This window comes from Danio rerio, chromosome 15, assembly GCF_049306965.1.
Source record: "Danio rerio strain Tuebingen ecotype United States chromosome 15, GRCz12tu, whole genome shotgun sequence".
Taxonomy (NCBI): domain Eukaryota; kingdom Metazoa; phylum Chordata; class Actinopteri; order Cypriniformes; family Danionidae; genus Danio; species Danio rerio.
In genome coordinates, this window is record NC_133190.1 from 20,054,094 (window position 1) to 20,067,801 (window position 13,708).

The following is a 13,708-nucleotide window of genomic DNA, read 5'->3' on the forward strand; positions in this document are numbered from 1 at the left end:
GTGCTGATTATTTATTTATTTATTTATTTATTTATTTATTTATTTATTTATTTATTTATTTATTTATTTATTTATTTATTTATTTATTATTTTTATTTATTGTTTTAAATGCTGCAGTGTTAATATTTTAGACTTTGTCATCTACCTTGGTTAGAGGGGTTTTATTACTTTGTTGATTTATTTCATTACTTGCTTATTTAGCAACAGGTGATTCCTCAAAATTGCTAAGGAATATTTATTTAAGATGGTAAAATTGATATACACTGCAGATAACTTGAAATTATACACAACAAAAACTAATTTCATAGTATACTTACAGTATAGGTCGACATGCCTTTCTATTTAAGGACCTGACAAAGAACTAACAATGAGCCTTTGTTGCCCAATCTAACTCAACGTTTCAGAATTTCAACTAATATTTAAGCCCTGCCATAGAGAATTGATAGGTAAATTAAAGCTTAACAAAATATAATTGCTACAAGTTCAAATAAATTTGCCTGCATTTGGTATAAGTCACAAGTGTTTTACTGCTGTTTCACATAAGAAAGTATCAAGAGATTAATAAATCTTCTTTGAGAACTTATTTGAGATTCATAATTCTGTGCTTGTAACTCTTGGCTCTGCGGGTTTGTGCACTGCTTGTGGATGCTTAAGTCCTTCAAATTTTTCCCAACCCCCCACTTATCAGCTGACTTCAACACACGTGCTCATGACAGGGCCATGAAAGCCAGTTCTGGGCCAGTTCTGCATGAACTGCCAGATGATCTGCATATAGAACATCGCAGCTTCTTTGCCCTTGCCCACGGTGGAACAAGTCATGTTTGATAAAGTGGTTCTATGGACAAGCCTGACTAGATATTGGAAAATCTCCATCATTGTTCTGCTCAAGGAATGTATTTCTGAGCAGACCTTTCTTGATGTTTGTGACCCTTGGCTGCCATTCTGTATAATCTTGCTATGGGTTTTGAGAACTGAGATCTCATTTGTAGTGTAAACCAAAGGATATCTTTTTTTGTTGTATTTTAACATAGATTTTCCCTGCTAATTAATATGCATAAAGACTAGTGGGTTGAGAGACCCCAAGAGGCCCTCCCCCAACTTAATAAAATAGCAATACACCATTAAAAAAGCACTATATAGATTAATTTATTCATTCAGACATTCATTAAAACTGTATAACTTAATAACAAAAATGACATTTATTCATTCAACTGTTGTCATAAACATAATGAAACCTAATATAGACTTTTTATTGTAACCTTCATAAACATAATATATTCATTGTAACATAGTCCTAACAAAAATGCATATAACTTGAAAGATGATACACAAAATGTTTTGAAAAATATTAGTCATATAGACCAGGGATGGCCAAACTCGGTCCAGGAGGGCCGGTGTCCTGCACAGTTTAGTACCAACACTAATCAAACACACCTAAACAAGCTGATCAGTGTCTTCAACATCCCTAGAAATCTACAAGCAGGTGTGTTTGATTAGAGTTGGAGCTAAACTGTGCAGGACACGGGCCCTCCTGGACCGAGTTTGCCCACCCCTGATATAGACTAAAAGGGCTACATTACAGCTCGTTCTGGGCATCAGCAGTCTTGCATCTTTCTATCTCAATAATCTTCGCCCTCTGGTGTCCGTGTCAGAGAATATCAACAAACCGCCTAAAATAGAACGAAAATATGAATGAAGCCAGAGTGCGTGTGTGCACATCCATATACAATGACTTACCGCCACCTGGTGGAAATTGTATATTAAGTCTCATCTCTACATAATCTGAGTTGTCAACTACAATGAATAACATTAATTTATTTTTAGAGTATTGTAAAATAATAATGTTTCAATAATGATGATCTTATACACTGAAAAAAATATGTTTGCAAAATTGTCGCAAACAATATGTGTTGAATTTAACCAAACTAATTAAATTTAGTAATGTTCAACTTAATTTGTTTGTTTGAATAAATTGTTTACAACCATTTAACTTAAAAAAGTAAATCCAAGGAATCATCTTTGAATCGTTTGTGTGTGTGTGTGTGTGTGTGTGTTTACGAATTACTGCGTTTTATAGCCCTTCTTGTGCAAAGCACTCTCCAGATATCTAAACACAGCAGTAGCGTTAATTCATGAATCATCACCTTTTTGTTGTTTAAATAATAAGGCCAAGTTAGCCAAAAATGAAAAAAAAAAAAATGCAACAGTTTGTGCAGCGTTCATAAGCATAAATTCTTTTTATAATTACTAATTATTACTATTAGTATCTATTTATAAAAGTTCTTTTTTTAAATAGGCTATTTAAATAAGATTTTGGAGGCTTTTTCCTTTTTAAAAAATGTTTCTAAATGAAGGTTTTGGGTCAATTCTAATCTAAATGCATGCTGTTTAGTCATTACAGCACTTTCAATCTAGAAATACTATATTATAATTACACAAAATCTAGAAATTCATATTATAATAATTACTAACTATTAGGCTACAAGTATCTATTTATAAAAGTTCCCTTTTAATATTTATAAAAGTTTTTACTGGACTTATTGCGGGAACATATTGGCTACCTCAGCACGTTTAGTCTTGAAATACATTAATATTAACAACTCAGTTGACAAACTGTTGCTATTTAGAAAGGAGTGTGCATCTCAGTTTTCATTGGGCAAACCCGATCCAGAGGTTTTTCATGAGCGCTGGTGGGAGGAGAGACTACAGCAGCGCTGGATATCAAAAATAAACCTCTCATTTCTCAGAAAGTATAAATACCAGCGCCTCAATCCAGAGACAGTCCTGTGGACTAAAGAGCTCAGGAACTTGGCTCCGATTTACCTATAATTCAATTTGCACTCATAGTAAGGATGCATTGAATTTATTCACTTTCAAAATAGTTTTAAGCTAGTGGCATGTGCTGGATAGTAGTCATAAATGTTAATAATATTAATATTAGAGAAAGTGCTTGAGTAAGGCTTATGAAAGTTTGTCAGTCACATTAGATTAGTTGATCAATAAGTTACAAATATTATTATTATTTTTTAATTTAGGAATAGCGGTGTTTTAATAAAATGTGGTCGTATTTAGTTATATTTGTTTGCCTCTTCGCTGAAACATCTGCTCGCTTGTTTGAGACTGAAGAGATTGTACCTGTTCAACTGACTGGAAGAAGCGGTGGACGAGTGGCAAAGAGGAGTGAAACGCAGCCCAGCTTCAGGCTCTCGGCTTTCGGCAGGAATTTCACACTCAATTTGACACCGGACAGCACCTTCATATCGCCAGCGCTGAAAGTTTACCGCGTCAAAGTCAAACCACAAGAAAAGTCAACCAGCAACCTGACAGATCTTTATCAATCCTTGAATCAAACCGAGGAGACTGGGACAGAGTTTTTAAAAGGCTGCTTTTACACCGGCTTTGTTGACTCCAGTGAAGACTCAGTCGTTTCTGTCAGCTTATGTCGTGGGATTTTAGGATCGTTTATTTCAGATGGTAAAGAATATCTAATCGAACCGAAATCTTTCGGTTTGGGGACTAAAGGAAAGTTAACCGAACAGCTGCATGTCATTAAAAGGAGACGTTTTGCAAAGTCCTCGCAGGTTTCTAAACAGCTGTCAGATATGAGAGCTGATCTTCAAAACTCAAGGATCCAGATGCCATCCAGGCGAAGGCGCTTTGTCTCAACTCCCAGGTTTATTGAGACGCTGGTTGTCGGTGACGCCTCCCTCACACACTTCTATGGGGACGAGATCAAGGTGAGAGCTCACACGTGTGAAGATAAAAATGTGTTTACTCTTAGCAGTTTTGACAGCTGAAAATCTGCTTTTTAGTTTGTTCAACCCTTTATGGTGCACTCTATGGAAAAAAAATAACTTGGCCTGAAACCACTCTATTTATTTATTTATTTATTTATTTATTTTTTATTTTATGGAAAAAAATGTCAACCAGGTGGTTACCATGCCTGGCAAAGCTGGTTCAAGATGTCCCAAGCTGGTCATAATTGACTGACCATCCATCATCTAACATAATCCAGTTTACCATTTGAAGATGTGATGACCTGTTTTTTTTTTTTTTTTTTTTTTTTTTTTTTGCTGGTCTTACATAGTACACTAGCATACAGGCAATAGAGATTTCACCAATAAAAACTAAATAGAAAACACAAATAAAGGCCTTTTTTGACTTAAAGGAATGCCAAAAAAATAAATAGAATTTGCTCACTCTCAAGTTGTTCCAAACCTTTATGAGTTTCTTTATTATGTTAAAAAGAAAATAAAATATTTTGAAGAAAGCTGAAAACCTGTAACCATTGACTTCTATAGTACTGAAACAAATACTATGGAAATCAATTGTTACTTGTTTTCAAGATTTATTAATATATCATCTTTTGGATTCATCAGAAAACATGTCTTACAGTTCTGGTACAAGTAAACAGAGTGCTTGAGTAAATTACTGTCTTAGCTGGTTTAAAATGGTCTATGGCAGGGGTGGCCAACCCTGTTCCTGGAGTGCCACCTTCCTGCAGGTTTCAGTTGCTACCCATATCAAACACACCTGAACCAATTAATTAAGACCTGAACACCTCGTGATAATTACAGGCAGGTGTGTTTGATATGGGTTGCAACTGAAATCTGCAGGAAGGTGGCTCTCCAGGAACAGGGTTGGCCACCCCCTGGTCTATAGAATAAGCAAATTGGCTTCCAATTTACTTTGTGGTCTTCCACTAAGACTGGTGTAGTCCTTACTTAAACCAAACAACGGACAAAATTGGTGATGCTGACCACCTAAAATCCTCACAAAACTTGCAAACTAAACAAATATATCTATGCTGAAGACCAGTTAAGACCTGCAAACCATCCCAGGGATATAAATTCCAATTATTATAAGCTACACCCGCCTTTTGAGTCAAATGCCAGTTCAGAAAATCAAAACAACAATAAAACTTTACCTTACCGCTAAGAGCAATTTAGTGAACATTGAGGGACGTGTCAAACTGTTCAAACTATGGAGTACAGTTAGAAGAATGAGTCACGGTTCACAAGAACTGTACTGATCTTCACACCCACTTATGATCCACCTCCTACTCAAATTCTCCATCATCGAGTCATCAAAAACAAATGATTGGAAGAGACTGGAGTGCGAAAAAATGCACTGTCCCAGTCGGGATCATGAGGCAGATAGCAATCCAGATGTTGATATTGGGATCCAACTCTCCAAATTTTGCAGATGGAAACACAAGGCCTCATAAAATCAATGGACCACCAGCTGCTCTTACTGTTGATGTCAGGGATTTTCAACAAACCACATAATTATGTGAATAGCAGTAGAAAAGAAATCTTTAGAATAATATCTGGTCTATGACTATCAACTAGATTTCTCCCCATTGAAAGCCTATACCGAATAGAGTATTTATATGGACTGTTTTGTAAATTCTGCCTTTGGATTGCTTGGCCCTATTGCTGCTTGCAGCAATATGAGCAACATCACATGAGTAGCAGCGCGATATGGCTTTATGTCCACACTGATGGGAGGCATGCGTAAGTGCCTTAGTCCCCACCAGTGCTGATCTACAGCCATATTGCACTGCTACCAGTGTGATATTGCGTTTATTCCACAGTTCAACGGTATAATCATGTATATTAAAAAGACAATCAAACACAGAGAGTCTCAAAAACCCTTATTTACGTGGAACTACTTGCTTTCATCACATCTGCAGTTAATGTCAGAGCAGCAGAAACCGTTGCTACTATACAAATGTCACTTTAGAGCTAGTATTTAAATGATTCTCTAGCTTAATGTCTAAAGTGATGACAAAACAGGTAATTTTTGCTCACATTTTAAGATTATAAGGCTGAACTGCATGAAATGCCATCATCTACAATGATTTCCCAGTATTTCTCTATTGCAATCAGATCACAATACTTAACCCTAAAAAAGGCAAAGCAAACAGTACCAGTTTATGTGTCAAAAATACAGCACTACAAAATACAAGAGAGAGATGGACTTAGAATGTCACTTACCTGATTTATAATGATTTGTTCAGCTGTAATTTAAAACTTGCGCTAAGAAAATGCTGTTTTGCTTATAAGGGCTTATTATACGGTCTCTGTCGCCATCTTGTGGCGGATTGTCAACCATCACTTTCTTTGGTCTGCTCAGACAGGCTAATAGTGGTCTATGTACTAAATCCAATGCTCCGAATTTAAAAATATTTTAAAATAGGCACTGTTCTTATAAATAAACTGCATAGCTGCAATTAAAATATTTGCATTCTTGACTAAAAAGCCTCAAAAGTACATTTATGTTGCCTAACAGCAGGAAAATTTGTCAAACTCTGTCCTCTGCTTGTCACTGTATGTGGGAGGAGTAATACACAAGGGTGAAGGGTGAAGACGTGGTATGAGTGCTGTTATTTGCAGAATATTGCATGGCTATCAGCTAATCAGATTCAAGAAACAGACAGAACTGTTGTATAAACTTATATAAGGTACTGTATATGAATGCTTATCTGCAAAAAGTAAACAGTGATCCTGCCTTATTTAAACAGAAATATGACAACAAAACCAGTGATAACTATCAATTTTTGAATTATTATCTAACTTATGAAATTTGAATTAATAAGCTTTGTATTGATGTTTCAGCACATGACAATATTTGGCTGAGATACTATTTGAAATATGGAATCTGAGGGTTAAAAAAAAATCATATACTCAGTATGTCCAAACCATGTTCTTAGCAATGCTAATTACTAATCAAAAATTGAGTTTTGAGATATTTACAAATGGAAATTTACTAAATATCATGGAACTTGATCTTTACCTAATATTGTTATGTTTCTTTGTCATAAAAGAAATAAATAAATCAATTTGGCTCAATTGATACAATTGTTTTCTGGATATTGCCATTAATATACCGATGCAGCATAAGGTTTTGTGGTCCTTGGTCACATATTTCAAGTCCACAATAACTTGGAAAATATGTCATACAAAATACTTTCCGTTCCAGCAGTTGTGAGCTTTAGTGCCAAGATTTCATCATGCTTTCACACTTATCATACTTCAGGAATTTTCAACAAATAAACCACATATTTATGTAGAGTCAGTAGAAAAGAAATGGATGGCTCAGCCAGCTAAATATTATTCTCCAGAGAGGAGTATTAATAGACTGTATATTAAGGAATGCTTCAATACCAAAAAGTAAAATCAATAATCTTGTCCTTTTTATCACAATACATGATTCTGAAAAAGCTAGACATATACAGTCTACAAAAACTTGGAAATTATATAATGCAAAAACCTTTCTGTTCAAGCAGTTGTGAACTGAACTGCCAAGATTTTACTGTGCTTTCACACTTATACTGCTGACTTCAGGAATTTTTAACAAATAAACCATATATTAATGTGGAAATAGTCAGTAGAAAAAAATCTCTAGAATAATATTTGGCTCTATCAGCTAAAAGTTTTTAAAACATTAATTTAAGGTGTCTTTGTTACACGTTGCACGTACTTACAATGCATCCGGAAAGTATTCGTAGCGCTTCACCTAATCCACATTTTTATGTTACAGCCTTAATCCAAAATAGATTAAATTTGTTTATTTCCTCAACAGACATTTTCAGATCTCTCTAGAGATGTTCAATATAATTTAGGTCTGGGCTCTGGCTGGGCCACTCAAGGACATTCATGGAGTTGTTGTAAAGCCACTCCATTGATATTTTGCCAGTGTACTTTGGATCATTGTCCTGCTGGACGATGAACCGTCAACCAAGCCTGAGATCAAGAGCACTCTGAAGCAGGTTTTCATTTAGGATGTCTCTGTACTTTGCTGCACTCAGACAGAGTGACAATCGGATTTTTGATGACCTCCCTGACTAAGGCCCTTCTCCCCCGATCACTCAGCTTAGATAGCCGTCCAGCTCTAGGAAGAGTTCTGGGGCCTCATGTAACAACGCTGGTTTCACGATAAGAATTGCTGACGTTTGGATTTACTAACGATGAAATGAACGTGAGAATGTGTGTTGTTCCACGCCAACTTCATGCCTGGCGTACCTACATTTCTTTTGTGTGTTTGTTTTATTTCCATTGGCGACTCCTATAGAAAATTGTGTTAAATTGCACACTACAAAGTATTTTTGAGCCTTGCAATGGCAGCTGACAACTGTATGGGACGAGATCATCCGCATGTCTAGCAGGTATATGAGGTTTCCATACTATGCAGTTGACCAGCCAAACATTAAAGTGCAACTTGCAGCGATCGCCGGTTTTCCCATTGTAATCGGAGCGATCAACTGCACGCACATCGCTATAAAGGCGCCATCTGAAGACGAATTTGCATACGTGAATCAGAAACATTTCCATTCAATAAATGTACAAAAAATATGTTATGCTCAAATGCGCTTAACATAATACCCACACTTATTAATGATTCCTTCTTGTGTTCCTCGTGATGGAAGAGTAGACAAAATCTGATATGTAGTGGGGGAAAAAGAATGAGTTCATCAGACGCTGGATTCGAACCGCGTTCTTGAATGACAGTGTCAAAATATGATGCCATGTGTGTTACGCGCTACGCCACTCACACTGATGCTGTCCTCCCTCTTTAACTTTGTTGTCTCTTCTGATCAAACGGGCGGAAATCACTCAACTACTTCATTCCAACGACAAACTTGCAAATAACATCGTTTTTCTCCAGTCTACCTCCGACAGGAGCACCTCCAATTCACATTCTATTTAAAGTTTCTCTTTTTGCCTACTTTTGCCATTGCTTTTTCGTTTGGTTTTGCCAAAGTAGAGTCATTAGCATATTCATATGGGGGAGGAGGCAGGGAGGGGTTTTGCGCTCGTGCATGTGCGCACAGTTTCACGTTAATTTGGATGTACAAAGAGAATATGCGTGGGGTTATGTGTACGTAGTGTTTCATACATTTGAATTTTTACTGCGTACGCACATTTACAGCTTTGAGCTTACGCAATGTTTTAGTATGATTTCAACACAAGTCTTCATACATGAGGCCCCTGGTGGTTCCAAACATCTTCCACTAACGGACGATGACTCCTGTGCTCATTGGAGCTTTCAGAGCAGCAGAATTTTTTCTGTAACTTTCCCCAGCCTTGTGCCTTGAGACAATCTTGTCTCGGAGGTCTACAGACAATTCCTTTGTCTTCATGCTCGTTTTTGTCTTTGGCATACACTGTCAACCCTGGGACTTTATATAGACAGGTGTATGCCTTTTCAAATCATGTCCAATCAACTGAATTTACCACAGGTGAACTCCAATTAAGCGGCTAAAACATCTCAAGAATGATCAATGGAAACAGAATGTACCTGAGCTCAATTTACAGCTTCACAGCAAAGGCTGTGAATACTTATGTACATTTGATATTTCAGGTTTTTTATTTTTCATAAATTTGCAACAATTAAAAAAAAATCTTTTATCACATTGTCATTATGGGGTATTGTGTGTAGAATTTTGCGGAAATAAATTAATTTAATCCATTTTAAAATAAGGCTGTAACATAAAAAAATGTGAAAAAAAGTGAAGCGCAATAAATACTTTCTTGATGCAATGTACATTAGTAATTACAAGGAATTATGCGTAATTACTTAACTAACCATAAACTTAACGCACATTCTAACACTAACCATATGATAAATTCAAATAATTCATTAATATTATTCAATACTTAAATGAATTGTGTACTATAATAAGCACACCTTTAGAAATTATAAAAATATCTCGATTTTAATGAAATATTGCATCTATTTTTGATGAAGTCAATAATTAATAAACAAAACAAAAAATAAATAAATAAAAACAAGTAATTGGCCACAGTAACTTTTAAAAATATGTCATGCAAAAGCTTTCAGTTCCAGCTGTTGTGTGCTGCACTGCCAAGATTTCATCACGTTTTCACACTTAACATTCTGCTGCACAGTTGGCGAGTAGCAAGCCGTTGCCTTTCTCTTTTTAGCACTACATGCTGACCTTGATGTCAGTGGCCGCCCAGGTTTACAAGCACCCCAGCATTAAGAACTCCATCAACATTGTGCTTGTGAAGATGCTGATTGTGGAGGATGAAGAGGTCGGGCCGTCCATCTCCAGCAATGGAGGCGTAGCTCTGCGTAGCTTCTGTGCCTGGCAGCAGCTCTTCAACCCGTCCAGCCACAGGCATCCGGAGCATTACGATACAGCCATACTGTTCACTAGAGAGGTGAGCATTGATTTATGATGTATTTGAGAGTCAGCCGATATCCATTTATGTGACCATGATGAAGTGAGATTTTTGACGTGAACTGGATTTAGAATAGCCAGTCCTTGAGAAGAAAACAAGAAGTTCTTATTATGAAAATAATAGTTTAATATGGACTGAATGAAATGTTTAAAGGGATAGTTCACCCCAAAATGAAAATGTAATCATCATTTGCTTGCTGTCAAATGGTCTCAAACCTTTTTATATTTCTTTAATCTGTTAAACAGTAGAAATACTATTGAAATACTATTGAAACCAATGGTTACAGGTTTTCAGCTTTCTTCAAAATATCGTATTTTTTGTTCAACAAAGAAAGTCAAACAGGTTTGGAAACAAGTGAAGGATGTGTAAATGATGGCAGTATTTTAAGGTTTGGATGAACTATCCCTTTAAATGCATGCCATTTACAATTAATCAGATAATAATTAAAGTTTAAAGGGCACCTATTGTACCCCTTTTACAAGATGTAAGATAATCCTTTGGTGTCTTCAGAATGTGTCTGTTAAGTTTCAGCTGAAAATACCCATCAGTATTTTCTATACCCATCTATTTATTATAGCCTCCACAATCTGGCCAATTTTGTGTCTGAGTACAGTGTAGCTGTTCTTTTTCTACCCTTTGGCTTTAAATGCATTTGAGCTGCTTCTCCTCGCTCACCACTCCCACATGCGTGTCTGCTTCTCATCATGCAATATGTCAGATAAACAGCAGTCAGTGATAGAAACAGACTCAGATGAAGCTGAAATACAGCTCATTAGACAAAAATACAGAGTAAGTATATTTCATGTATCTGCGGTGGTTTATTCGAGCCTTTCTGAAATGATAAGTCTCATACAAATGCCTTTTGCAGTACACACAAAAAGACGTGCGTTCACTGACACCATGCGGTCGTGGGGATTATAGCAGTTAAGAATTAGATATGGATTTTACTGTCTTTATTACAAACATGCTCTGTTTCAAAAATGTTTTAAGCTTATAAAACATGAGAGTTGTAACAAATATTTTAATTCCAATTTATTTGCAAATATGTATACATGTTATCATAGAAACATGGTGCCTGTCAATCAATTCGGTGGGTGGGGAATACCACTTTGCTGTCACTTATTAGAAGTAGGACCTAAGTACATCATTAATCCATTTCATAATTAAGTCTGTCATCTACAATACCATGGAGCTAATAATATGCCAAAACAATCTGAATTTGAATTGTGCTATTTTGAATTATTGACAATTGTAATTTAATAAATCCAAAATTCAAAATTCGTAATTTGAATTTAAATTTCACAACTTAAATATTGAACATCTGAAATGTAATACAACTGAATTCTTCAAAGGAAGATTTTTTTTATAGGCATATTTTCAAAATTCAAAGACTGCTGCTATCCAGTTTGTAAAAATACAGTTTAAAATTTTCAAGATGAAGAAATTCAGGACATCGAATTCAATATCCTAAAATTCAAAACCAAAAATTCAGATCGTGAAATTCAGATTCAGCAGAAAGTTGGTCAGGGGTCATCAGCAGGGAATATCTACATGTAGCCTAATGTAAAATTAGAATCATGTGTATTTTAATAGCGAGGAAACAAATGCATGGACTTTGGTATTTCGAAAAAAGTCTACCTTGAAAAATTCAGTTGAATTACATTTCAGATGTTCAATATTAAAGGTTATTGAAATTCAAATTCAAATCAAGAAATCCAAATTCAACATTTTTTCACAGCATATAAAAATTCAGATTTATTAAATTACAATTGTCAATATTTCAAGTGAACACAATTCAAATTGTATTAGCATATGATTAGCCCAATATTCTCACAGATCTTTACGGTAAAATGAAATATACCTTAAGCCTCTTAATGCATTTGGTTCTCTTTTGACAGGAGCAGATATATATTAAGTTGTAATTTTTATAAAAATTCAAATAGACAGGGAAATAGATTTTTTTAAATATCTTATTTAGATCACTAAATAATAACAAATATTGATGCAACCTGCTGCAGGTAAAATAAAGCTTTGCATGTGTTGTGCATTGTAAACATGCCAAAATAAGTGTACTTTTTTAAATCATTAAAAAGATTAAGGTTGCTGGGTCGCTGGTTCGATCCTCGGCTCAGTTGGCGTTTCTGTGTGGAGTTTGCATGTTCTCCCTGCGTTCGTGTTCCCCCACAGTCCGAAGGTGAATTGGGTAGGCTAAATTGTCCGTAGTGTATGTGTGTGTGTGTGTGTATGTTTCCCAGAGATGGGTTGCGGCTGGAAGGGCATCCGCTGTGTAAAAACTTGCTGGATAAGTTGGTGGCTCATTTTGCTGTGGCGACCCCAGATTAATAAAGGGACTAAGCCGACAAGAAAATAATTGTATAAATAAAAAGATTATTTTAAAAATATAATTAAAATGTAAGGAAAATTACATTCCTTACTTTATTTTGACTAATAATTTAAATAAGTACAAAGTACATAAAAAGACTGTTAATTTGATTAAAGTCACATTAAATTATGTTTAGTAAAAGTGTACAATTAAAAGCTTATTTTAAAAAACATTATGCTACTTAAAATGTGTGTATGTGTTTGGGTTCAGCAGCTCCACATAAGCTTGACCTGTGGAAAAGTGTGTGTGGTGCATTGCTCATTACTGGAGCAGCAGACTATATGGCATATTGAAACTGAAAACGAAGCTGAAATTAGCAGCAGACTCGCTGCAGACAGCAGCTCCTCGGAAAGGTGAACACATGTGAGTCCGACTCTCAGACTGAGCCAAGGCCAGATGTGCCTTGAATCATGTGTGTTTTGTGGCCTTCTGCTTTGGAAACATTCGTCTCCGTCTCGGATCTCTGGGCAAAAGATGGAAAAGACTCCAGGCATGTTTTTGAGATACATTTTCTCACTTCATAGGTCTGCCTCTGCCAAAACTATTTATTTGCTTGGTTTTATGATGGAAACACTGGCAAATATGTGTTTTGCTTTTGCTATTAACCAGAGACCTGGAACGGCATCAAGAATGACATTTTTTTTTATTCTAAATCGCCTTTCAGGACATCTGTGGACATCAGAGTTGCGAGACGTTGGGTGTAGCTGATGTTGGAACCATGTGTGACACTAAAAGGAGCTGTTCTGTGATTGAAGACAACGGCCTTCAGGCTGCTTACACAACTGCACATGAGCTAGGTGAGGATAAAATTAGTAAGAAAACATGCTTCAGCGTGCATCTATATGAAACCACAAAATGTACTTCAACATACATCTGACTGCAGTTTCTAGTTAAAATTAACACCACAGGCAGAATGACACCAACAACAGTTGTTCCTTTTCATATGAATGACAGTTTCAGAGACATACTATTGACAAATAAACAATTATTATGTGCATTACTTTGCACAACACCAAATGTCATAAAACAGCTTAATGATGTCTGTGATTTGTACTTTATTGAATATATTTACACAAACTTTTCAGGCGTGGTCAGTTTGCTTGGTAGCTCACCT

The 13,708-nt window shown here is 35.8% G+C and overlaps 1 protein-coding gene across 2 annotated transcripts in view; it reads left to right on the top strand.

Annotated features, from left to right (window-relative positions):
- The first annotated feature begins 2,350 nt into the window (after positions 1-2,350).
- The window catches only part of LOC100001991 (A disintegrin and metalloproteinase with thrombospondin motifs 8), a 36,046-nt gene continuing 24,688 nt past the window's right edge, over positions 2,351-13,708 (top strand). For both annotated transcript variants that reach the window (XM_073923519.1, XM_001341842.7), the window contains exons 1-3: positions 2,351-3,737; positions 9,951-10,190; positions 13,259-13,391. In XM_073923519.1, coding sequence (XP_073779620.1) covers positions 3,057-3,737; positions 9,951-10,190; positions 13,259-13,391 — 1,054 coding nt within the window. In that variant the 5' untranslated portion in view covers positions 2,351-3,056. The remainder of the gene's footprint in view (positions 3,738-9,950; positions 10,191-13,258; positions 13,392-13,708) is intronic.